The sequence below is a fragment of the Sapajus apella genome, unplaced genomic scaffold, assembly GCF_009761245.1.
Source record: "Sapajus apella isolate SASKATOON/1434 unplaced genomic scaffold, GSC_monkey_1.0 scaffold104, whole genome shotgun sequence".
Classification (NCBI taxonomy): Eukaryota; Metazoa; Chordata; class Mammalia; order Primates; family Cebidae; genus Sapajus; species Sapajus apella.
In genome coordinates, this window is record NW_022437044.1 from 1351158 (window position 1) to 1378294 (window position 27137).

Below are 27137 nucleotides of genomic sequence, written 5' to 3' on the forward strand. Positions count from 1 at the left end.
GTGGATCATAGCCTGCTGGGCTCCATGGGAGTGGGATCTGCTGAGCTAGACCACTTGTTTTCCTGGCTTCAGCCCCCTTTCCAGGGGAGTAAATAGTTTTGTCTTGCTGGTGTTCTAGGCACTACTGTTGCATGAAAATGAACTCTTGCAGCTAGCTTGGTATTTACCTAAATTGCTGCCCGGTTTTGTGCTTGAAACCTAGGGCTGATGGTGTAGGCACCTGAGGGAATCTCCTGGTCTGAGTGTTGCAATGATTGTGGGAAAAATGTAGTATCTGGGCCAGAATACACCATTCCTCATAGTATGGTCCCTCAAGGCTTCCCTTGGCTAGGGCAGGGAGTTATCTGATGCTTTGTGCTTCCCGCGTGAGGTGTCGCCCCACCCTGGTTCAGCTCACCCCTTATGGGCTACAGCCACTGTCTAACCAGTCCCAATGAGATGAGCCCTGTACCTCAGTTGGAAATGCAGAAATTACTTGCCATATGCGTTGATCTCTCTGGGAGCTGCAGAATGGAGCTGTTGCTATTTGGCCATCTTGCCAGCCGTCCTTATTTTGATTTTTTTTACGTGTTGTTCTTTATGATAGATGCCAGCTTAAGCACTTGAATTAGTTAAATGAAGATTAAAGTAGGCCATCAAAGAATGGGTTATTCATTTTGAGCTGTTTTCCAAGCTAACTGGTACGATATGTGTGTGTGTGTGTGTTTGTGTTTACTGAATTGGTGACAGTGATACTATCTGATAACTCTTTAATTGTTTACTGCTATACCTACCTGATTCCCAGGAAGTTAAGTTTAACTGAATAAATATTGGAAAGATTATTTCTCTTCTGAAACTTCATGACTGAGACAAACAACAATGTTAAATTATGTTTTATGTTTTCTTCTGGAGATAAGGAAACTAAACCGACATAAAAATCCATAATATTTGTGTGTGCATGTGTGTGTTAAAACAACAACAACAACAACAACATCTATTCCCACTGTGGTAAATTTATAGGTCTCAATGGTCAAATTCATCCTGATCAGTTTCAGAATTACAGAAATAATCCCTGTGGTTCATTGTAATTTCTGGTTTTACCCCTGTAAGTGTCATGCATCAGAAACACTTTTCTTTTTGTATGAAAAGATTAGAAGTTGAGAAGATTGTTTTGCCAGTTATTTATGATGATGGGGTTGGTTTCTATGCTAAAAGTAAAATGTTATGATCTGTAATATGTTGGAGCTAGAAAGTAAACTTGAAATAATCTAATTCAACAACCTCATAGCTTAAATTAGGCCATCAATTTCCATACAAGGAATCATAACTTGCCCAAGTTTACAAAGAGAATAAGTGGCAAAGCAGGGACTAGGATTCATGTGACCTGAGTGTCAGGCAAATGCATTTTCTTCTATAGCATTCTATCTGTTATTGCTTGGAAAATGTTAGTTTTTTACTGTGCAAAATCCTAAATCTTTGATTAGTGATCACATGACAGATTTGTTCCTCATAGGAAATGTCCAAATTTTCCCAGGGCATATTTTTACCTGGCACAGAATTATTTAAAGTGGCTAACTTTTATTTTATTTAGGCCTTAAGTTACTGAAATACTTTGTTACTTTTGGTAGTAAGGGCAAGGTGGGTTCAGTGAGCTGTTAACTAGTTGTTTATGGTCATGACTTTTAAAGTGGGAAAGTTAGTTGCCTTTAAAGCTGTACGTAGAAAAAGGCTGTGAACTAGGATGGTGTCTTCTCTTAATATCAGGTAGCTTCTGAGGCCCTTAGTTGTGCTTAGTTCCACGTCACTTTAGGATTGGAGTTGCGTAATTGTTTTTGAAACCTGGGGAATGTTTTTTTCCTTTTCCGTGGTTAGCATGGGTACCAGCCTTCCCTAGCTTTCTCACACTGACACTCAGGAAGAAAAGCATGAGAGAAGATAACTGCTAAAACATCCTCAGTATTCCCCTAACATAGTTGTCTTTTTTCTCTCTGAAACTGGAATGCAAAACATACTGTAAATCCTCTGAGTCTCAAAAATATTTTAATCTGAGCCTTCTATCCTTAGGACGTATACATTTTGATTTATTCCCGTAACATGGTTCTTTTATTAGTTTCTCCACCGTGCGTTTTGTTTGTGATTGAGAGACTGTGGGAAGGCTGAGTGGTGGGGACTGAGGAGCGGGAGCAGGGCAGGAGGGGAATAAATGCCACTAAATAATCCTTTGACAAGCAAATAAAATGAGAGAAAGAATAGAAAGAGGATATATTAATCTACCCCATGTTTTTCAAAGACAAGTTGATTCGAGAGATCTGTGATTCTGGGAAGTTCTCTGTTTTCAGTACAGAGTGTCTTTAATCATTGTGATTGACAACTATCTTTTTAGAGGCTAGTGTGACATAAGAACTATGGCTTTGTCTTTTGATACAGTTGAAATGTTTACGAAATGTTAAGACTACATATAATAATTCCTTTGGCCTTTTTCTCTTTTCTTCCAAAACCATTTATGAATCTATTAATTTGGAAATCCAGTTTCTCATTAGAATCACTGAGCTTTGTGGTGATTATTTTTATTTAAAAATACATTGAATAAAGGCTTTTGATAATGTATGGGAAGGCGTCTTCTAGAAAGCTCTAGTACTGATTTTTTCAAATCATTATGAGATGTAGATACTTAGAGACAGCTTGTACCTGCAAAGAGAAATAGCACAGTGAGACAGGTATTAAGATCATTGAAGAAATAAGACACAATACCCTGAACTTTCACAGTGGTAATTTGTAAACATTAGACAAAACATAATTTGGGGAGGCATGAGCTATCTAGACAAGTGCTTGATAAATTAAATGGTATAACTCTTCCTCTATATCTCAATCCCCCATACTGGATTATATAACCCTAACTATATTGCTGTAGTTTTGAGAATGACTTACTTCATGGAACTATAAAAAGAATTTTTGGTTTTAGAATTTTAATAATTAAAAAATATTATAAGAAGAATAGACATTTCAAGTTAGATCAAAGCTTTGTTCAGATCTCTGCCTTATTGCTTGTTTACCACGTGATCTTGCCCATGCTGGACAGTCTCTCTTGTCTTTACTTTCCTCGTCTGTGTAATTGGCATAATAGTTATTGCTCATTCATAGAGTTGTTTTGAACATTACATAAGATAATGTATGTAAAGTTTCTAAATAGTGATTGACATACAACAGTGAGTGTTCTATAATTGTTCTCATTTTTTATATTACCTTGGTTCTGTCCAGTGATAAGCTAAAGTCGCAAACTGTTCTAGTTCATAGAAAATGTACATTCAAAATAATGTATGTTAAAATTAAAAAGTCTCTTTGCCATTTTTAGTGACTTCTTTCAAGAACATTTCATAGGAATTAGTTTTTCAGCTTCCTTGTATGTTTTTGGAAAATCTAGTGTGTATGTCATGTAATAGTGGTAGTTATAAATAAAGAAAACTTGTTTACAGCTAATACTGCAATATCAGTTTAGAAAACAGGGACCTGCTTTACTAAACTTTGCTAAATGCCAAAGTAACACATAGCTATTATTTCCTCAGGGAAAAAAAATACTATTCGTTTCAGTCTCGATATCACCTAAAACTAAAGTGTTATAAAAGCTAAACAATAACAAGTGGATTTTGCTGAGATCAAAAGTCAAACCTATTTATTTTATTTCATTTTCTGTGTTTCTTTTCCTAGGACTCTGACCTTAGTCAAACGTCTATTAGAGTTAGCTTTTGATCTCAACCCTCTTTTGGAGTAAAAAGAAAGTCAATCTTGAATTTCATTCTTCTAGAGACAGTCACTCTTTGTGTTTTAATGTTCCAGTAATGTGTGAGTAAATAAGATTCTCTGAGATATGGAGAGGAGACTGTTTAAATGCGACAATCATTTTTATGTCAGAGACAAGAATCAAAAGGAAGCATTCTTCACAAGCTGTTAACTGAAAAACAATCCCCCTGACCTGGAGGGGATATGTTAACTGGTCAGTCTTCTGCCTTTTTAGGTCCTTTGATGAAAATGCCTTGTAATTTGATGACAGATAGGTGCTCATTAGCAGTATAATTTTCTCCTTACCTTTCAGAGTTACTCCTTGATTAATCAGGAGAAAATGTTTCTTTTAACCTAGGTGTTTCAAAAATATTTGAAACTTTGCCTAAAAATGTCTTAATATCTCTAGAAAGGATCATGCATTTTTCATTCGTCTTGTCATAGATTAATCAAACTATAGGGAAATATTCATGATATATTAAAGACATAAGAGACATGACAACACATGATGATTACAGTTGAATTAAAAAGAAAAAAAGAACTGGTGTACGATGTCAGTGAAGGTATGTTTGTGAGTACTGTTAACCCATGTGTATAACTACATTCTAACTATTGAAGATCTTTATATCACCTTTACTAAATCTCTATTTTATTAAATGGTAAATTCATTAGGCATGTATTTGTCAAGTACTGCCTATCTGTGAAACAGCTCTCTAGGTCACACTATGAGTACAAAGCTGAGTAAGATATAGTCAATGACCTATAGCATACTTAACAACATTTGTTTGCATTGGAAAGATGAGACCAATTTGTAGACACAATTATTATAAAAGGCAAAAGCCGCATATTCATAAGCATAAATATGTTTGTGTAAATATGTCTATCTGGGGTACTATAGTGACATTCAAAGATGAAAATAACTATTAACAATTGTGGGAATTAAAGAAAATATTTGGTGTTGATGTCATTTAGTTTTTGCTATAAAGGTTGGTTAAACTGTAGTTGGAAAAACAGGGATAAAAACATTTCAGGGGAAAGTGGTAACCATGTGAAGACAAGCGAGTATTAATACCAAGTTTATATAGGCAATAGAAGGTTCAGTCTATATAGAATAGTGGATATGTGATGGAGAAAAGAAAGTTCTATCTGAAGATGAGTGGGGGTTGATTGCTGGAGATTGTAACTCCCATATTAAAAGTTTTGAACTTTATTCTACAGGTAGTGTCAAACCACAAAACACTTTTTTTGTAGGTGAAGATACCTCTCTTTACAAAAATGTCACAAATATGAGAATATAACATAGACTAAAAAGGCAAAAAGTTAGAGGCAGAGATATCCCTCAGGAAGTTCTTCAAGTAGTCTAGCTGAGAAAGAATACAGACCTATTAAAAACTGGCTGTGTGGTTTATACCTCCTATTATAGAGTCAATAAATCTCCTTTAGACTTACAATGCATAACTTTGAAAATGCTATTTAAAACCTGGTTTGGAAAATAAACGTGATTGAAATAACTAGTAGCAGGATTTCAAACTTAAAAGTAAAGTACACTTATCAATTCAACCCTATTAGTTCATGTAGAACTTTCTAAAGTTCCTATTCTTCCAATTCAATTGCAACCAAGCAGATCAGATTGCTTTTTTTAAAAAAATGTGTTTATCTTACATGAGATACCTGCCAATTAAAGAAAAAGAACACATAAACTATACTAATATTCTGTGTTTCTTAAAAGCAAAAAGAAGAGAGTAATAACTGGTTAAAAAAGTATAATTTGACAAAAAAGTTAAAAGGGGTTCATTATTACAAGCACACACAAGAGGAAGGGTGGTATATAGATCATCTGGAAATTATACCTTTGACTCTGGAAAGCTCATGAATTATGCCTATCTGTTTGAACAAGTTACCACAGTTTTTCAGGAAACAGCCTTCCAACAATATCCAAGAACTAGATGGACAAAATGAGAAAAGAAAGAAATCATTGAAATGAAAGGGAGTAAACAGAACATAGTTTAGTAAACTATTATCTAGGGTGATGTTTCTGTTCTCATTTTATTGGTTCTGAATGTATAAAGTCATATTCATGGCAAAATATCCATGAAAATTCTCAAAGCTACAGAAGATGGAGTGCCTTTTCTCATCATCAAGATAGTGTAGTGTTACTAGCATTGTGCTGGGCCAACCCATCCTCATCTACCTCCCAGCTATGTATGTTTGCTTATCTCAATCTCTAGCAGTTTTAAGGTCAGACGTATTATTACCAAAATGTTTCAAATTCTGACTAATAAAAAGGTAGGAAAAGATAAAATTCTTTATGAATTCTGTTTCATTTCATCCATTTGTGTTAGTATGGCCTTTAGCAACCTGAATATATGGGTTCCAAGCAGAAAAATGATTTGTTTATCTTTTGGAATTTATTGTTAATAGGACTGTGAAATAATTCAGGAAACCAGAAAGAATATTTCACCTTACAAATCATTCAACTAGCCCATAGCTCCATACAGAAACCTTTGTGTGTGTGTGTGTGTGTGTGTGTGTGTGTGTGTGTGTGTGTTAGGGTTGGGTTTCTCCTTCTTCCATTAATAATCTGGCATAATTATTTAATGCCAGATTATTAATGGAGCTTAATATTTTTCTATTAACCAAGAACTACCTTGTTAATATCAGATAACGACACTTTTGAGCAGGATGGATTGGTGTCAGAATTTTCCTTTGCACCTGGTTTTCTACTGAGCCATTATGAAATACTATATATGTGTAATTAAACATGTCATTTTAGTGTCTTAACTGACAGTAATATTCTCCACAGAAATTTTAGAAGAAAATTATGCCCATTATATATTTTTTAGTGTTAGAGGCAATCCCCTAAACCCCACTCTATTAGTCTATTCTCATGCTGCTAATAATTAAAGACATACTCAAGACTTGTTAATTTATAAAGGAAAGAGGTTTAATTCACTCACGGTTCCACATGGCTAGGGAGGCCTCACCATCATGGCAGAAGGCAAATGAGGAGCAACGTCACCTCTTACATGGTGGCAAGCAAGAGAGAGTTTGTGTAGGGAAGCTCCCCTTTATGAAACCATCAGATCTCATAATATTTATTCACTGTCACGAAAATAGCACAGGAAAACCCCACCCCATTGATTCAGTTATCTCCCACCAGGTATTTCCCAGGACGTGTGGGAATTATGGGAGCTACACTTTAATATGAGATTTGAGTGGAGACACAGCCAAATCATATTATTCAATCTCAGCCCCTCTCAAATCTCATGTCCTCACGTTTCAATACCAATTATGTCTGCCCAACAGTGCCCCAAAGTCTTAACTCATTTCTGCTTTAACTCAAAAGTCCACCATCCAAACTCTCATCTGAGGCAAGGCAAGTCTTTTTTATCTATGCACCTGTAAAATCAAAAGCAAGTTAGTTACTTGCTACATACAGTGGGGGGTACAGGCATTGGGTAAAGCAACCATTCCAAATGGGAGAAATTAGCTAAATCAAAGAGTCGACAAGCCCCTTGCAAGTCTGAAATCCAGTGGGCCAGTCAGATCTTTTTTTATAAAATTAATTCATTATATTTTAAGTTCTGGGGTACATGTGCAAATCATGCAGGTTTGTTACATAGGTATACATGTGTCACAGTGGTGGTTGGCTGCATCCATCACCCTGTCATCTACTTTAGGTATTTCTCCTAATGCTATCACCCCCCCAATCCCCCCACCCCCTGTTATTCCTCCCCTAGTCTCCAACCCACATGCCCCGGTATGTGATGTTCCCCTCCCTGTGTCCATGTGTTGGCATTGTTCAACACCCACTTATGAGTGAGAACATGTGGTGTTTGGTTTTGTGTTCTTGTGTCAGTTTGCTGAGAATGATGGTTTCCAGTTTCATCCATGTCTTTACAAAGAACATGAACTCATCCTGTTTTATGGCTGCATAGTATTCCGTGGTGTATATTTGCCATTTTTTTTTAATCCAGTCTATTGTTGATGGGCATTTGAGTTGTTTCCAAGTCTTTGCTATTGTGAACAGTGCTGCAATGAACATACATGTGCATGTGTCTTTATGATAGAATGAGATACAATCCTTTGGGTATATACCCAGTAATGAGATGGCTGGGTCAAATGGTATTTCTATTTCTAGATCCTTGAGGAATTGCCACATTGTCTTCCACAATGGTTGAATTAATTTACTCTCTGACCAACAGTGTAAAAGCATTCTGTTTTCTCCACAACATCTCCAGCATCTGTTGTGTCCTGATTTTTTCATGATCGCCATTCTAACTGGTGTGAGGTGGTATTTCAATGTGGTTTTGATTTGCATTTCTTTAATGACCATTGATGATGAGCTTTTTTTTCATGTTTGTTGGCTGCATAAATGTCTTCTTTTGAAAAGTGTCTGTTCATATCCTTTGCCCACTTTTTGATAGGGTTGTTTGTTTTTTCTTGTAAATCTGTTTAAGATCACCGTAGATTCTGGATAGTAGCCCTGTGTCAGGTGGGTAGATTGAAAAAAATTTTTCCCATTCTGTTGGTTGCCCATTCACTCTATTGATAGTTTCTTTTGCTGTGCAGAAGCTCATACATTTAATTAGATCCCATTTGTCTATTTTGGCTTTTGTTGCCATTGCTTTTGGTGTTTTAGTCATGAAGTCTTTGCCCATGCCAATGTCCTGAATAGTATTGCCTAGATTTTCTTCTAGAGTTTTGATGGTTTTAGGCCTAATGTTTAAATCTTTAATCCATCTAGAGTTAATTTGTGTATAAGGTGAAAGGAAGGGATCCAGTTTCAGCTTTCTGCATATGGCTAGCCAGTTTTCCCAACACCATTATTAAACAGGGAATCCTTTCCCCATTGCTTGTTTTTGTCAAGTTTGTCAAAGATCAGATCGTTGTAGTTGTGTGGTGTTCTTTCTGAGGCCTCTGTTCTATTCCATTGGTCTATATCTCTGTTTTGGCACCAGTACCATACTGTTTTGATTACAATAGCCTTGTAATATAGTTTTAAAGCTCTAAAATAGTCTCCCTTGACTTCACATTTCACATCCAGGTCATGCCGATGCAAGAGGTGGGTTCCCATGGTCTTGGGCAGCTCCACCCCTGTGGCTTGCAGGGTATAACCCCACTCCTGGCTACTTTCATGGACTGGTGTTGAGTGTCTGTGGCTTTTCCAGGCACATGGTACAAGCTGTCAGTGGAACTACTATTCTGAAGACTGTAGGACAGTGGCTTTCTTCTCATAGCTGCACTGGACAGTGTGCTATTGGGGACTCTGTGTGTGGGGTCCCACCTCCCATTTCCCTTCCACTCTGCCCTAGCAGAGGTTCTTCATGAGAACCCTGTCCCTGCAGCAAGCTTCTGCCTGGACATCCAGGAGCTTCCATACAATCTCTGAAATCTAGATGGGGGTCCCCGAACCTCAGTTCTTGACTTCTGTGCACCCAGAGGCTTAACATCATGTGGAAGCCACAAAGGCTTGGGTCTTGCACCCTCTGAAGCAACAGCCTGAGTTGTACGTTGGTCTCTTTTAGTCACAGCAGAGACATAGGGCACTAAGTCCCAAGAGTGCACAAAGCAGCAAGGTCCTGGGTCCTACCTAGGAAACCATGTTAGCCTCCTAGGCCTCCTGTCTTGTGATGCGGGGAGCTTCTGTGAAGACCTCTGACATGTCCTGGAGACATTTTCCCCATTGTCTTGGCAGTGAACATTTGGCTTCTTGTAACTTATGCCTATTTCTGCACTGGCTTGGATTTCTCCTCAGAAAGTTTTTTCTTTCTATCACATCATAAGGCTGCAAATTTTTTCAAACTTTTATGCTCTACTTCCCTTTTAAATATAAGTTCTAATTCCAAAACACGCCTTTGTGAATACATAAAACTGAATGCCCTTAAGAGCACCCAAGTCACATTTTGAATGCTTTGCTGCTTGGAAATTTCTTCCTTCAGATACCCTAAATCATCTCTTTCAAGTTCAGTGTTCCACAGATCTATAGGGCAGTGGAAAAATGCTGCCAGTCTCTTTGCTAAAACATAGCAAAAGTCACCTTTATTCTAGTTTTCAACAAGTTTCTCATCTCCATCTGAGACTGCCTCACCCTAGATTTTACTGCATCTATTTATATGGTATCTATCTTTACTTGTCACATAATAATTGTTCATGTTGTTGGTTGTTTCCGGTAGCTTCAAGTACAGTAACTATACATTCTATGGTTAATATATAGTTTTTAATATTTGTATCTCAAAACATGTAGCAATGTGGATATATAATTAAATATTACTGTTATAATAAACTTAATTTAGGTGCTATCTAAATCTCTTGTTTTCTGGAGGTTGAAAATCAGTTTCTTAAAAGTCATAGATTGGAAACAATTAGGATTCACATTTCTTTACATATTGTACAAATGGAAACCTCTGAAATGTGATCGCAAGTCTATTCATACATTTATATCAATACATCTATATTTAATTTTATGTACTCATTAAATTGAGAATGACAAGTTCTGTCACAAAGTTTTCATTTAATTGTGTTCACTATATCATATTGTTTTGCTTTCAAAAACATATGCTTGATGTATTTGGCTTCAGTAAATCTAAGCATAAACTGATGATAAGGAATAAAACCATCAGACAGTCAAAGAGTGAAACAAAGGCAAACACTTCCAGTGTTTGAGTGAGCCATCTTTGTTTTTGTGCACTTCTCACTTTTGTCTTAATGGGATAGTCAGGTGGAATGCAATTGTGGAGAGAATGTAAAACAGACCTGCTTCTAGAGAAGCACTGGGCTACCTATGAGCATTGGGCTAATAGCCCTTTTATTTCCTCCTGCTGTTGTCCCTTCTGAACATGCATTTTGTTATTCTGCAGTTGTTTCTAGGGCATACTGTGTCAGGCACCAGGGAATACAAAAGATAAGACTAATATATTTCTAGTTTATGGTAGTAAGCACCTTGCAGCCTTGGTAAGGGAGACATGATTAAAATTAATAAATAATTAATTAAAATTAATAAAATTATAAAATTAATAAATGACTAGTTCATTATGGTTATTTTGGAAGTATTTCATTCCACTTAGACTCTTTGAAGTTTAACAGTGGATTGAACCTCATTTTAAAGACATGAACATTGATTCTTAAGATAAAGTGACTCACATAGGCATACAGGTAGCTATAGAGAAATCCGATTTTAATATCCAGACTTTATGATTCCTCATTCATTATGCTTTACATCATAATTTGGGCTAAACAAATACTATCCTTGCTGTTTTCTCAGGCCCTTCTTGATGTTATAAATTACGCCTTTAATTATTGTAACTATAATGCAAGCAACATTTAAAATGCAGCATTTTAGACCAATTAACATTTCTAGATGTATTGCTGCATTCTTGTCCTTCATTTAAGTAGTATACATATGTTTAAAACATAAAATATCACAATGTTGAATAAAAACAACAAAGAATCATAGTAGTAGCTCTGTAGCAACAGAGCATGACACTGGTTGAGAATCATTATTCTGAAGAGTGGAAAATTGATTGCACAGTTGATTCTCTGGCACCTATGTGGTATATCCGAGGGAAGACTGGCTTCTGTAAAGCCACAAGAGGAGTGATCTTTAGGAAGCCAATTATCTTTCTGGAATGTGATTCATTATTGTGATTTAATATTCTCCTACTGACAGTTTGATACCTTTTAACAAGTACAAAACACATTTGGATTTTCATTAGCTGTTATGCAGAAGTTAGTACTACAATGTAATTTTAGACAAAAATAGATTATTGAATTTGAGATTAATTTCCCATTTATTCTACTTACAAAAGGAAATTTATTGTACTGTATTTTGAAAAGTATTGCTGGTTTTCTACACAGACAGAACTACCTTTCTAGAAAACAGAATAATGTATTCCTGTTAGCTTTGTTGAGTGCCCAGCATTTCAGGTAGTCTTCCTGTCTTTCTGGGCTAACTAGCCATGGAAAGAGTCATTCTTCTCCCAATGTTAGAAATTAGAAGTGTTTCGTCACCTACAATCTATATCTAATGCACACTCTCTCCCAGACTCACAATGATATTTGCTGATCATACCACTTCTGATCTTCTGATTTAGATATCATAGACCTATGGCAAGTCAGGGCAGGAAATTCCTTAAAAATTATCTTGAAACATCCAATAATACTCTATAAAAATGGTCATATAAGTCACCTTAGGGCAGAGTACAACTTACTGGAATTTGTATATAGTATTAAAAGAGTTCTTATGGCTCAAATTTTCTTAAACAAGAATATTGTCCATTCACTGGTACCAGAAAGACAATTAAATTAAAAATTCTCTTAATGATAATGTATAAAAAGAGGAAACATTTAAAATTTAAAATATCACCAGTGGGCTGGGTGCAGTGGCTCATCCCTCCAGTCTTAGCACTTTGGGAAACTGAGGTGGTTGGATCACTTGTGCTCAGAAGCCTGAGCAACATTGTGAAACCCAGTCTCTGTATAATAATAATAATAAATCAACCAGGCTTAGTAAAACATGCCTGCAGTCTCAGAAGGCTGAGGTAGGAGGGTCCACTGAGCCTGGGGAGTTTGAAGTGCAGTGAACTGTGATTGCATCACTGCACTCCAGCCTCAGCAACAGAGTGAGACCCTGTCTGAAAAAAATAAAAAAATAAATGACCAATGGACAATTATAATTCATGATTACTCAATGACAGAACAGATGAATTTTATATAAATTGTAAGAAATCCTGATATCAATATACAGCTTAAATTCAAATTCAGAAATAAAAATAATATCCAAGCAAATAAAGTTGAGCTTATATCCTTTGCTAAAAGAAATAGATTTAGTGCAGCATTTCTCAAACTGTGTTCTACAAAGTTTTAGTATCCTTAGAATGAATAATAGATATTCCATTTTATGCCTTTTTTGAAAATTCATTAAAATATTTCATGTGTAAAGCTTTGGAAAAACTGCCATTAAAAAACCTGGAGTACTTGGATTTAAACCCCAATTTCAAGATGTATTAGCTGTATGACATTAGACAAGTTAGTCAGTTTCCGTCTTGGTTTACTGACCAGAAACATGGAAATGTAGAGTAAGAGTGTAATATTATTACACTCTTAAGGTATCTTTGAATATTATATATGTATTATACATTCAAAATACAATATATATATGTGTGTATATGTATATGAGAGAGAGAGAGAGAGAGAGCTTGCAAGATTGTGTGGCATATGGTAAGTGCTAGAAAAGATTTTTATTAACTTGTTGTTACCTAATTTGGCCTGGGAATTTTCTTACCCAGTTTCTTCATTTTTAAATAGATACTCTTTTAACATTTTGTGGAACAAGTTGTCAAATGAAAAGTAGTTTGGGAAAAGTTGATGTAAGACAGGTTCTCTATGGTCTACAAGAAAGTAAACAGTTGTTTGGCAACTTAAAATTTTATTAGGCACATTGAGGCTAAGGGACAGCAGTTTGCTCAAAGCAGCAGCCAGTTTTCTCTTGAGACTGGTTTTGTGGACTACACTATATGTCATGCTGTTTGTCCTGCCAACCCTTCTTAACTGTGGTTTTCTCTTTTTGGCTCAATTCCTAAGTCCAAATTCACTGCCTGATTGTACATCCTCCAACTGTTGTTTTGCTGAGGCAAGTGGAACTTTAGCACAGATCGAGTGTATTCTCTCTTAATATCTGTACCTGTAACTCAACAGATACTTGCAAAATATAGTCAACTTTTAGTGCCCACATCATTTGATGGCTATGCTGATGTCTAGCAAAATGCAGCTCCTATTGAATGTTTTGAGATCCTCCCAAAGCTGTATTTTTTCAGCTTTTCTCTCACAGCCACAGAACTGAACTAAATTTTAATCTTTTGTCTATCCATGGATGGTGATTCTGAAGAACCACTGGAATTTTTGTTCCTCATTAAGGTAGCCCATAACTACCTTCATGTCATTTCTTTGCTCTTTCAGTCTCTAACTTTTATATCTGTATGGCTTTCCCATTGTTGCATTCTGAAGTTGTTTTTAGAGTCCAAGAGGTTTTTTTTTTTTTTTTCTGAATAGAAAACACATTTAGTACAATTTTTTAGAGTTCAAGTATTTTTCTGAGTATAATTCAGAGCCTAAGCATTTACTGAAAATAAACCCAAATACTACCTCTGTTTGGAAAGATGTGCATCTTCTCAGTTGATTTGTAGAGAATTTCAAAACTGTTTCCAGACCAGTTTCACTGTAAAGCAATCACGCAAACACACCAACATAGTAACCAGCTAACATCACAATGACAATATCAAATTCACACATATCACTAGTAACCTTGAATGTACATGGGCTAAATGCCCCACTTGAAAGGCACAGAGTGGCAAGCTGGATATAAAAGCAATACCCCATGGTATCATGTCTTTGAGAACTCCATCTAACATGTCATGACACTCATAGGCTCAAAATAAAGGCTTGTAGAAAAATCTGTCAAGCAAATGGAAAACAGAAAAAAAATAGGAGTTGCAATACTAATTTCAGAAAAACAGATTTCCAACCAATAATGACAAAAAAGACAAGGAAGAGCATTACATAATGCTAAAAATGTTCAATTCAACAAGAAGAGCTGACTATTTCTAAATATGTATGCACCCAACACAGGAGCACCAATATTCAGAAAGCAAGCAACGATGTCCTCCCAAAAGTCTAGTGAATTCAACTTAATTATTTTTAGATAATGTCCCTAATCATCTACTGGTACAGTGCTGCCATGGGCCAAAAAGAAAAAAGAAAAATCTGGGTAGATTTTGAGGCATTATTTCAGAATTCAGCAAAATTCATCCTACCACAAAAATATGATTCAAGGAAAAGAAGGGAAATATCAGTTGTTCAAAAAAAAAAAAAAAACCTGTCGTTAGAAGATCCTGATTCTAAGAGGTATGATAAATCCTTATCAAACATGTAAGGGGAAGTAAACACACTATCTAACTGTGTGTTTGGTAGAATAACTAAGGTTCTGTTTTGCCACTCTGAACTCCTTATAAGTGTACCAGTAGATGATTAGGGACATTATCTAAAAATAATAAGTTGAATTCACTAGACTTTTGGGAGGACATCGTTGGAGTATGGATTGTTCTGGTACTTTTAGTACTTGTTTCCTTATATATGGTTGTGTTGCTGTCTGATATGGACTTCCTAGGAGGAATAATTTCAAATTTACATACTCATACATCCTATCTATGGCCATTCCCCCACACCTCATCTTTTTACACCATTATGCTGAGAGTTTTATTTTAATATCTGCTTTACATTAATACAAAAGAATGTAACTATACTACAGAGGCTGGCTTTATAGGTGGCATGCCATGTTTTCTTTATGTTGGTCCCTCAGTGTATAAGTATGAGGCAGATAAAAATATAGAAAGAATACCTGAAGTCTTTTCCTTCTTCTCCCCCTCGCAACTAAGCTGATCCTCATAGGCTAGGCAGCCTATCCTTTATAAAATTGTCAGCAAGGATATGCACTAGAAAAGGGTTCCTTTAGATATGCACTAAGGGGGATATGCACTAAAAGGAGTTTCTTTTAGAATTTCAGAGTGCTCCTACTGACCATGTTGTTTTAGATGGAATTTACTACATAGTGAGCTCCGTCCAAAATAACAGTCTAAACTTCTTAGCAGACAAAATAATACATTACCAATAATCTTGGAATTTTAAAAACCATTTGCATTTTACAATCTTCGTTTACTTTATGTTTCAAATTGGGGATCAGACATATTTAATATATCTTTTAAAGTTTATAAACTATTTATTGTAGCATGAAGAAATTACAAGAGTTGAAAGTTACATTGTTAAAATATTAACAAGTTCAACTTTAAGTTAATTTTGGTTTGTGCTATGCAGCATAGCTTTGTTAAATAAATCTATCCAGCTTTCAGTTACATTAAGAAATGATCCCTATTTTACAAAGTGTCATCCATACACCAAACCTCAGTATCATGCAGTATACTCAAGTGAAAAACCTGCATTTGTACCTCCAAGTCTAAAATAAAAGGTGAAATTATTAACATAAATAAATAAATGGAATGGAATAATTTTGATTTTAGGTATAACAGCTGCAGCAATGGCTGAGGCAATGAAACTGCAGAAGATGAAGCTTATGGCTATGAACACTCTTCAGGGAAATGGAAGCCAAAATGGGACTGAATCAGAGCCTGATGATCTTAATTCTAACACAGGTGAGTGTCTTCAAGAATCCCAGACAGGTGACTCTTACTGTTTTCTTGTGGAGCAGGAGAGAGGTGAGATGAGGATGGAGGGGAGAGAATAATATGTCTACTTTTGTTATAAAGATACTCGAGACGATGCTTAGCCCTATTGCTAACTTGTACACTGAAATTAGAAAACAGTTACAAGTCATAACCTCATTTTGGAAACATTTATTTATCTTCACTGTTTTGCTGCAGTGGAAATGAATTATAATTCTTATAGTGCTCGCCATTGTGCTCTCTGCCTGCCAAAGGCTGCTCCACTCCAGCATCACCCCAGGTTTCTTACTCCATCCTATTCTAAATAATTTACCACTGAAAGGCAATGCTGATAGTCCAGCTGGCTGGGCTGAAGTCTTTTCAGCCGGAGTACTAATTCCTTAGCTAAATGAAAGTGCCAACTGACTCCAGGTATTATCTACAGGGGTTAATAAAAAGAGGTAGAACAGGGAGCAGGCAAAGAAGAAAAGATGGATGAGAGGAAAAGAAAACAGAGGTGACTTGTAGAGTGGGATGTCCTTTCCTCTCATATTACTTGTTTCTTTCTTTTACCCGGTGATCATTGGATGTTAGCCTTGATCACAAAACCCCTCAGATCTCTTTTGAAGATAGATGAGATTATAATTATCAACATACATGAATGGATGGATGGACAGATGGAAATATGGATGGATGAATGGATGGATGGAAGGATGATGGAAGGGTGGACAAATGAAGGAAAGATATAAGGAACATTTAATTTTATTTTAGGTTTAGAAGTACATGTGCAGGTTTGTTAAATAAGTAAACACATGATTTGTGGGTTTGGTGTATATACAGATTATTTTGCCACTTGGGTACTAAACAGTACATGACAGTTTTATTTCTTTTCTTAACTTCTCCCTCCTCCCACCCTTCTCCTTTGAGTAGCCCCAGTGTCTGTTGTTCTCTTTTTCCTGTTCATGTGTTCTCATCACTTAGATCCCACTTATAAGTGAAAACATGCAGTATTTGATTTTATGTTCCTGCATTAGTTTGCTATGGATAATGGCCTCACTCCATTCATGTTCCTGCAAAAGAAGTGATCTCATTGCTTTTTATTGCTGCATAGCATTCCATGGTGTGCATTTATCACATTTTCTGTTTTCTTAATACATATTTTATTGTGTTTTAGATTTTGGGGTACATGTGAAGAACATGCAAGATTGTTGCATATGTACATACATGGCAATATGGTTTGCTGTCTTCCTCCCCAACCACTCTGTCATTGATAGACATTCAGGTTGATTCCATGTCAACCTGACATGGAATTGCTATTGTCAATAGTGCTGCAGTGAAACGTGTGCATGTGTCTTCATGGTAGAACAATTTATATTCCTTTGGGCATATACCCAGTAATGGGATGGTTGTGTCAAATAGTGTTTCTGTTTTTAGTTCTTTGGGGAATCACCACACTGCTTTCCCTAATGGTTGAATTAATTTACACTTCCTTCAGCAGTGTATAAACGTTCCCCTTTCTCTACAACATTACCAGCATCTCTTATTTTTTGACTTTATAGTAATAGCCATGACTGGTGTGAGGTGGTATCTCATTGTGGTTTTGATTTGCATTTCTCTAATAATCAATGGTGTTGAGCTTCTTCCATATGCTTCCTGGTCACATGTATGTCTTCTTTAGAAAAGTGTCTGTTCATGTATTTTGCCCACATTTTAACAGAGTTGTTTGTTGCTTGTACATTAAAGTTCCTTGAAGATTCTTTATATTAGACCTTTGCCAGGTGTATAGTCTGCAAATATTTTCTCCCATTCTCTAGGTTGCCTTCTTACCCTGTTGATAGTTTCTTTGGCTGTAAAGAGGTTTAATTAGTTCCCATTTCTCACTTTTTGCATTTGTTGCAATTGCTTTTGGCATCTTCTTCATGAAATCTTTGCCAGTTCCTATGTCTAAAATGACATTTACTAAGTTATCCCCCAAGGTTTTCACATTTTGAGGTTTTATATTTAGGAATTTAATCCATCTTGAGTTGATTTTTGTATATGCTGCAAAGAAGGGGTTCAATTTCAATCTGCGGCATATAGCTAGCCAGTTATCCCAGCACCATTTATTGATTAAAGTGTCCTTTTCCATTGCTTGTTTTTGTCGGCTTTATTAAAGTGCAGATGATTGCAGGTCTGTGGCTTTTGTTCTGGGTTAGCTATTCCGTAACACTGGTCTATCTATGTGTTTGTTTTGTAGCTGTACTCTGCGGTTTTGTTTTCTGTAGCCCTGTAATATAATTTGAAGGCAGGTAATACGATGCCTTCAGTTTTGTTCTTTTTGCTTAGGATTGCTTTGGGTATTTGGAATCTATTTTGGTTCCATGTGAATTTTAGAATAGTTTTCTCTAGACCTATCAAAAACATCATTGATAGTTTGATAGGAATATCATTGAATTTGTAAATTGCTTTGGGCAGTCTCGCCATTTTAACAATATTATGAAATGTTTTTCCATTTGTTTTCCATTTGGTAATGAATTCCCTCAGCATTTGCTTGTCTGAAAATGATCCTATTTCTCCTTCACTTATAAAGCTTAGTTTAGCCAGATATGAAATTCTTTTTTTTTTTTTCTTTTGAGATGAAGTTTCACTCTATCACCCAGGCTGGAGTGCAGTGGCACGATCTTGGCTCACTACAACCTCCACCTCTTGGGTTCAAGCAATTCTCCCTGCCTTAGTCTCCCAAGTAGCTGGGATTACAGGTGCCCGCCACCACGCCAGGCTAATTTTTGTATTTTTAGTAGAGAAGGGGTTTAACCTTGTTGGCCAGGCTAGTCTCAAACTCCTGATCTGAGGTGCTCCGCCCGCATCAGCATCACAGTGTTTGGGGATTACAGGTGTGAGCCAACGTGTCTGGCCATGGATATGAAATTCTTGGTTGGAATTTCTTTCCTTTAACTATGTCGAATATCGCCCCCCAATCTCTTCTGGCTTCTAGGGTTTCTGCTGAGATGTTTGCTGTTATTCTGATTGTCTTCCTTACGTTGTTGACCTGTCCATTTTTCTATGGCTGCCTTTACCATTTTTTCTTACATGTCAGCCTTTTAGAATCTGGTGATTTTGTGTCTTGGAGATGATCTTCATGTGAAGTATCTTGTGAGGGTTTACATAATTCCATATTTCTCAGATATTTTGTTTGTTCCTTTTTGTTTTTTTCCTTTTTAAAATGATCAAAGGATTGAAATTTTATTAGATAAACATGCTACCAGTGGCAGAGTTAAGTAGGGGTGTAGCCAAGTTTGGGTCAAAGTGGGATTGCTGGGCCACAAGTTAGCACTGAGCCCTGGCTGAAAAGCGGTGGTGGAGCAATGTTCCTGCTCCCTGGCACTGCAACTGTGGCCCCTATTGGGGCTGTGGCACCTGTGCTGGTTTGTCTTGGGGCCCAAGACTTGCGGAGGTCCCCTTGGACTTGGAAGTTGTCCCCACAAAACCTTCAGGTGGCTCTTTGCCTCAGTCTAAAAGTGTGTTGGAAGGGTGCAGGGGAGCAGGGTGATTCTCCCATTCCCAGTTTTGCACAGGTCCCTGTGGAGAGCATGAATCTCCCTGGGGGCTCTCACTCACTCACCCTTTCCATGTTTGGGAGGTTCTCTTGGCCATTTTAACAATATCAGTTCTTCCTATCCAAGAGCATGAAATGTTTTTCCATCTGGTAATGAATTCCCTCAGCATTTGCTTGTGTGAAAAGGGTCTTATTTCTCTTGTGAAACTTAGTTTGGCTGGATATGGAATTCTATTTTGCTTTTGAGATGGAGTCTTGCCCTATCACCCAGGCTGAAGTACAGTGGCACAATCTTGGCTCACTACAACTTCCACCTCCTGGGTTCAAGCAATTCTCCCTGCCTCAGCCTCCCAAGTAGATGAGATTACAGGTGCCCACCGTGCCTGGCTAATTTTTGTATTTTCAGTAGAGAAGGGGTTTCACCATGTTGGCCAGGCTAGTCTCAAACTCCTGATCTCAGGTGATTCATCTGCCCCGGCCTCCCAAAGTGCTGGGGTTATAGGTGTGAGCCACCCTACTGGCTGATATTTTTTAAGATGCTGATATCTAACAGGGTGGTGGCCAGCTTCATCCTTCTGTCCTCTGTTTTTGCCTGCTGCCTTGTTATATCCCAACATGATTTATCTGTTGATTGGCTTGCACGGTCAGTGTTCTCCAGCTCTTGAGATCAGTTTAGATCACTTTTCTCCATGAGATCAGTGAACATGAACTGCTTCTAGTTAATCCTGTTGGCTCAGTTCCCCAAATATTTTTCATTAAAAAAATGAGTAATTAAAGATGATTTTAGCATCCAGAAATTTCCAAGCTAACTCTGCAGTTAACTTCAATATAATGTGATAGATTGATTGGCAGCAACTTTACATCATTTTTTCTAGACTTCTGGAAATTCAAGCATGGTGGGGCTTTATTTTGCAGGGAAGTGGGAAGAGCAATTTCAGAGGAAAATTATTGAATGAAATCAGTATGAGAAACTACTCTGACTTTAGGACGGTGTAGATCACCTCATGTAAAATTACAGTTTTCATGGTGAAATACAAGGTGAGAATTGTTCTCCAACCAGTGCCAACAGTGACTTTTTTCCCACATAGCCTGGATGCAATTTATTGGGGAATCAATAGAAAATGCATATGTTACTGGTTTCTTGGAAACTGAAAACAACCTATATATAAGAATAAAATTAACACTAAACAATAATAATAGCAACAGTAAGAATAGTTACTAGTTATTATGTACTATCTCACATATTAACTCATTTAATTTTTAACAAAATCTGGAGAAAAAGTTACTTCCAATACTCCCCTTTTATAGATCAGGAAACAGAAGCACAAAGGTTCAGCCTTGCCCATAATCATAAAACTAGTAAGTTGCAGTTCTAAGTTTGAGTCTTGTGTCTAGTTAAATCCGAAGTGTTAGCTTTTCTCATATTATGCATCCTCTTTAATGCTTGTTTGTAATGAGAATTTGACTTTATCAATCCCTGGAATAAAAAATGTTAAAATGAAGATACAGTGAGAAAACTGATTATCAGTTTCCTAATCCTAATGGAAGTTAATTCATACTGGCTTTCAAATCTTAAAGTGACTTAGAAGTGACCAATATTTAAAAGGAAGTCTCTTATAATCCAATGTTGTTATAAAGGAGTGTTTTGTACCAGTAAAAATTGGTGAGAGTTCAAACAGTAATTTCTGTCATGTTTGCCTCAGGAATACCAGTTTCTGGAAAAAATATTCTAAAAAGTTTTTATGTATCTCCTTTGTAATAAGCTATCATATTTGAGAGCTATACTGGTAGCTAATTTTAAAGTTGCTAAATAGTTAATAATGTTCCTGGCCAGATATACTCTGGCCTAATTCTGAATATCTATCATTGTGATAAAATAAAGTATAGATTTCCGTCTGTGTATGATGTTATAGTTGGTGCACTAGAAATGGAGTGATGGAAGTCATTGTCTTTGACCATGCAGAGATTACAATCTAATTGTCTTTATCTTGATGGAATGAAGTGAATCTGACTTGAAGTATTATAATAATTATTATTATATAGATTTAAATGAAGTTTCTGAAGCTTTTCAAAGTCTGAATAAATGAAATCCCTGCTCTACTGGAAAGTTAAACTACTGTAATTTCATAAAGGATAATTTGTAAATGAAAATGTATTTCAAGAATTTTAGATCTGAAAATTTTTGGTAAGCTTGGGACTAGTGTGTCTTTTTTGCCCTTTGGATTGCGTATCTCATCATTTAAACTGAGATCAAAGACTGGGCTTGATTTCTCTTTGTTTTTTAACTTTTATCTACTTTAGTGCCTTCCAAGAAGGGACAGAAGTAGATAATCTCAACAAGGAAGATCAGGGTTCATAGCTTTTAGGGCCTGATTACTAGTTATGGGAATATCCTTTCTGGATGCTCATGGTTCAAGTAGGACTGGGAAATTGGCTATTTGATCCAAAAGAAAGCTAGATCTTGGAGAAACATTAAAACGTTATTTACAAGATGTATACTAGGTCTAATCAGGCAAAGGAAAAGCAGTCAATCTGGTAAATACTCAATTGAGTAGGTTGTAAGATATCCTGAGGAATGCACATTGAATGTTTCCATCAGTTAGGTGGTGACACAGAATTGAGTGTTAAATTATTATCAAATGCAGTTATTTTCAGTTTTGTTGGAAAAAATTTCAGTTGTATATTTGAAGTGACTAGCAAATAATAGACATTCCACGAAGGGCAAACACATAAATGAAATAAGCAGTGTGGCTTGTGACCATTTCTAAACCACTCCAGAGGGATTAAAGTAATTCTTGAATATGATTCTCAGCAAAATTCAATTTTCATATGTATTAGGCTCCACGATGTACAATATTCCAACAGTTATAAAGGCAATATGTTGGTACTCTGAGGGTAGAAGACAAAAAAAAATCACTGTACATCAAATGCTTATGACCTAGGTATGAGAGGAGATAAGAAAGGAATCAATATATAAGTGAGTATACTCTGTCATGGAATGTGGTAAAAGCAACAAGAAGAATTGTGAGAATATAGAGAAAGAAGAAATTACTTTTAAGATAATCAAAAAGGGATTCAATTGTAGGATGTAACATTTGAACTGGTCTTTGAAAGAAGTGAAATTGAAAATCAGAAAAAAAAAATGGATAGCTTTGAATGAAGTATTAAATAGATTGTCTCATTGTGTTGACTGCCTCCAGACCAAGGAGTATATCATCAAGACTTTGTACAAGGTGGAAGATACTATGAAATAAAGCTCCTCTATCCCCACTTATCTGTACATAATGGCCTCGGTGATTACATAGATCAATCATTAAAATAAAACAAGCCTTCGACAAATAAACACACTGTGTTATTCCCCTGGACAGTCATTTTTACATAGTGATTCTCAGATACCTCAGGACATTTCTAGGAGTTGGGTAAGAGTTGAAGACACGGCTTGAGGAAATTTTTATGTTTGATTAATAGAAAATTTTGATCAATTACGTTTTTAGGTTAACTACAAAGCACCTGTTGTTAAAAATCTTATTAACAAAGATTTCTAAAATTAAAATTTAGAGTCCTAAGTGACTTCAGATAATTAAATCCCAACCCCTCATACTACTATAGATGATGTTTGAAGCATAAGAAATTGGCATGCAATCACACAGCTGCTTAATGAGAGAACTGGCACTGATTCATAGTTCCTTGATCTTTCCACCATAACACTGTGCTTCTAATGTTTGAATCAATTTCTAGTATAGGTTAAGCTACATAATCAAATTTCTTTCTTTTATATTGAGTCTCAGTCAATAAGCCTAGACATTGTGATGCAGTTGATAAAGGAGATTGTCCTTAATTTGGCTTGATGAATATTTTGTTTACAAAATAGTTATCAGACTTCAGATTAGACCTGATCTAACCTCAAGATCTACTCTGGGAATTACTATTTTGACTACATCTCTGATAGATTTTCTTTCTTGATACTATCTTTTTTTCTCTTCAATTAAGTAAGGTGTAGAAAACAAATGTTTCACTTGGAGTTCTGAAACTGTCCAATTAATCAAGTCATAATATATATATATATATGTATTTTATTATATATATATATATTTTATTATATATATATATACTACTTTATTATATATATGTGTGTGTATATATATATATATATACACACACACATATATATAATAAAGTAGTATTCAGCCATAAAAATATAACATGATTCTGTCATTTGCAACAACATGGATGGAACTGGAGGTTAATATGTTAAGTGAAGTATGCCAGGCACAGAAAGACAAACATCACATATTATCACTTATTTGTGGGAGCTAAAGATTAAAATGAGTGAATACATGGAGATAGAGAGTAGAAGGTGGCTCATAAGGGTAGCGTGGAGTGAGGTGGGGAGAGGATGTGGGGAGGGTTAATGGATACAAAGATAGAAAGAATGAAAAAAACCTAGTATTTGCCAGCACAACAGGGTTACGATAGTCAAAAATAATTTAATTGTACACTGAAAAATAACTAAAAGAGTGTAATTGGATTGTATTCTTTGTGAATAACACAAAGGATAAATGCTTGAGGTGATAGATCCCTCTTTTACCCTGATGTGATTATTATGCTTTGTATGCCTGTATCAAAATATCTCTCATGTCATCCATAAATATACTTACCATAGACCCACAAAAATTAACAATTAATATTACAAAATCTAGTTAGATCCACAAACATTACAAATGATTAAATATGATTTAGAATTGTATGTTGTTTTAACTATAAACTCAATGATTTAGGTCCCTACTTTGAAATCAAGCTGAGTGTATATTATCTTTCCTGCTTTCTCCCTAAGGGTAGCATTTGTTTTCATAAGATACAGTTATAAATAGAAATGGATGGTCTCTCTTCCTTGAATTTATCTGTGGTCATATGAATCTTTTACCTGAGAGCACAATTTTTGGTTCTTATAAGCCACTTTCACAATGATTTGTGTAACCAGAAAACTTTAAAAATGAGTTTGTTTTTCAATTTAAGAGGGAGCACACTGTTTTAAATTATGGCAAGATTGCTATTTAATTTCATCATTGTTATTAGTTGCTAAATCCCCTGAAGGCAAAATATGACAGGTATAAAAACTTGCCAAGTATTCAATTAAAATTTTTCTGTTGGTGTTAATATGTTTATCTATCTTGTCATTTAAAAAAGGATCATATTTTATTTTCTCTGCATATTCCTTGTAACTTGTTATTCTAGCTCCCCATTAACCATTGATTTTTGCCATTTAATTGTGGAGGTATTGGCTTTTATTTGTTTGTGAAAGGCTTTATCAAAATACAAATTAAAAGATCATGTTTTCACAATTGAACTAAACAGAAAAATGTACAGCAATGTATCATCTTCCTAGAGGGTATGAGATCAACCACTGTGTACTTTGCTCTTCACAAAAAGAAAACAACCAGGGCTGTCAGAGAGCACACACTCCATGACCTAAGGAAATTTCCACAACTATTGACACATCCTGAAATAAGCAGGACACTGACCTAAAAATACCAGAAAGCTGTATTTAGTTGAGATGTTTGAATGTGTGTGAAAAAGGGTTTTTCTTCTGAGAGTTCTTGCATCTTCTGTTTTGCTTAAGTTGATATTTTTGGATGATGTGACAAGAGCAGAGGCAGGAGAGTATGAAAATAGAGTCAGTACCACTAGGCTTTAAAAGAAAAAGCAAATTTAAGAGTTAGAATATCCTTATGCAAGAACAGAATTTTCTCTTTGAAGACAGACCTATAGTTTCTTTGATTTGAGGTTTTGTTTAATAGTTTCCTTAATGGCTGCAACATGACTTTGCATCAAGATTTCAGCATGAATAACAACTTGTTCATGTTTCATTTAGCTCCAAATGAGAAATTCTGTTTTTTATTGTTTTAGGAAATTAGTCTGTGTACTGTTTCTCATGGAGCTTTATAATTAATCACTAAAGGTTATGGCTGTAGAGAGTTTGTGGGAAATAGATGATTGAATGATTATAATTGTAGCTGTCAAATTAGAAATATAGTTATACAGTAGCAGAATCTATTTTTAAACTACAACAATGACTTTCAGGGTTGACCATTTACTTGTAGAAATAAATGGGTTATTTTTAACTGCATTGTTTTTTTCAGGAAGAACTATGCTCAGTGATGTTCTCTGGAGAACTCACCATTATAACCATGTAAATCTTTATCCTCTGAGTCCCTACTTGTTCTGACTTTTGTGTCAGTTTTACTTTTGTGGAGTAGATGTTGAGTACTTTACCTTTTGGAAAATATAGTTTATAGTGGAGAGAATCAAAGTGTACGTGGTTGATTAACTTGCAAAGTTGAATTAGAAAATCCCAAGATTATCATCTTCCTTTATGTTATCCAAACACCTCATTAGATATGGAGCAAGATGTTTCTGGAGAATCAATCAAGGCATTCTGTTTTTATTAGCTCCTGATATCAATAACTCTTTTGAGAGGATTTTTTTCTGATAGAATTTTAAACTTTCACTACTCTACCCATCTTTCTTCTGTGCTTATGACCCCTTAAAATGTAACCAACCCAAATGTCCATCAAGGATAGACTGGATAAAGAAAATGTGACACATATACACCATGGAATACTATGCAGCCATAAAAAAGGATGAGTTCGTGTCCTTTGCAGGGACATGGATGAATCTGGAAACCATAATTCACAGCAAACTGACATAAGAACAGAAAACCAAACACTGCATGTTCTCATTTATAAGTAGGTGTTGAGCAATGAGAGCACATGGACACAGGGAGGGGAACATCACACACTGGGGTCATTTGGGGGGTGGGTGGCTAGGGGAGTGATAGCAGGGAATGGGGATGTTGGAGAGGGATAACATTAGGAGAAACACCTAATGTAGGTGAAGGGGGGATGGATGCAGCAAAACACCATGGCATGTTTATACCTATGTAACACTCCTGCAAGATCTTCACATGTACCCCAGAACTTAAAGTATAATAATAATAATAATAATAATAATAATAATAATAAAGTAAGCCAGAAGAACCTATTGTTTTTTTCAGTACCCTTCTATCACTCATTCCAGGAGTAAGCAACTCTCACTGCCGGGGAACTGTTTATTATGTCTATGCCTGTTACCTCATCTAGTGAATTACGTTTCTTGTTTTGTCAGTATTATTAAGGTCAGTTAGCATAAAGCCACCTCAGAGTTTGTCCCAACTGTTATCTCTTCCTCACAATTAATAATTTGAAATGATGCGATCTATCCTTATAGATCTTATTAGTCAACCCATAATCATTCTGATCTTCCTAGTCTTACCCCTTCCTCCTGTCCCCAACTATGCTGTTATCAAATAAAAGGGCCGAACTTCACTTTTGAGAAGACCTAATCTGTGTTGAATATATTGTCTTGGTTCCTACACGTTATACTCTTGCAGTGTTTCTGGGATTTTGAAAATGAATGCTAAATATCTAGCTCTTCTACAGTTTTGTGTGGTTCAAAACAAGTGATTTAAAACAAGTCTCTCTTTGTGCCTTGGTTACAATGAATGAGTCTGGGATAATCATATTGCCTTTGAACTCTAATCTTTATTATTATAATTCTTGAACATCATTAGTCTAGTCCCATCTTCTGCTTGTATT

General features: G+C 35.8%; 1 protein-coding gene across 4 annotated transcripts in view; it reads left to right on the top strand.

The window, feature by feature from the left end:
* The window catches only part of DACH2 (dachshund family transcription factor 2), a 660631-nt gene that overhangs the window by 470359 nt on the left and 163135 nt on the right, over positions 1-27137 (top strand). For all 4 annotated transcript variants that reach the window (XM_032258714.1, XM_032258711.1, XM_032258715.1 and 1 more), the window contains exon 4: positions 15828-15959. In XM_032258714.1, coding sequence (XP_032114605.1) covers positions 15828-15959 — 132 coding nt within the window. The remainder of the gene's footprint in view (positions 1-15827; positions 15960-27137) is intronic.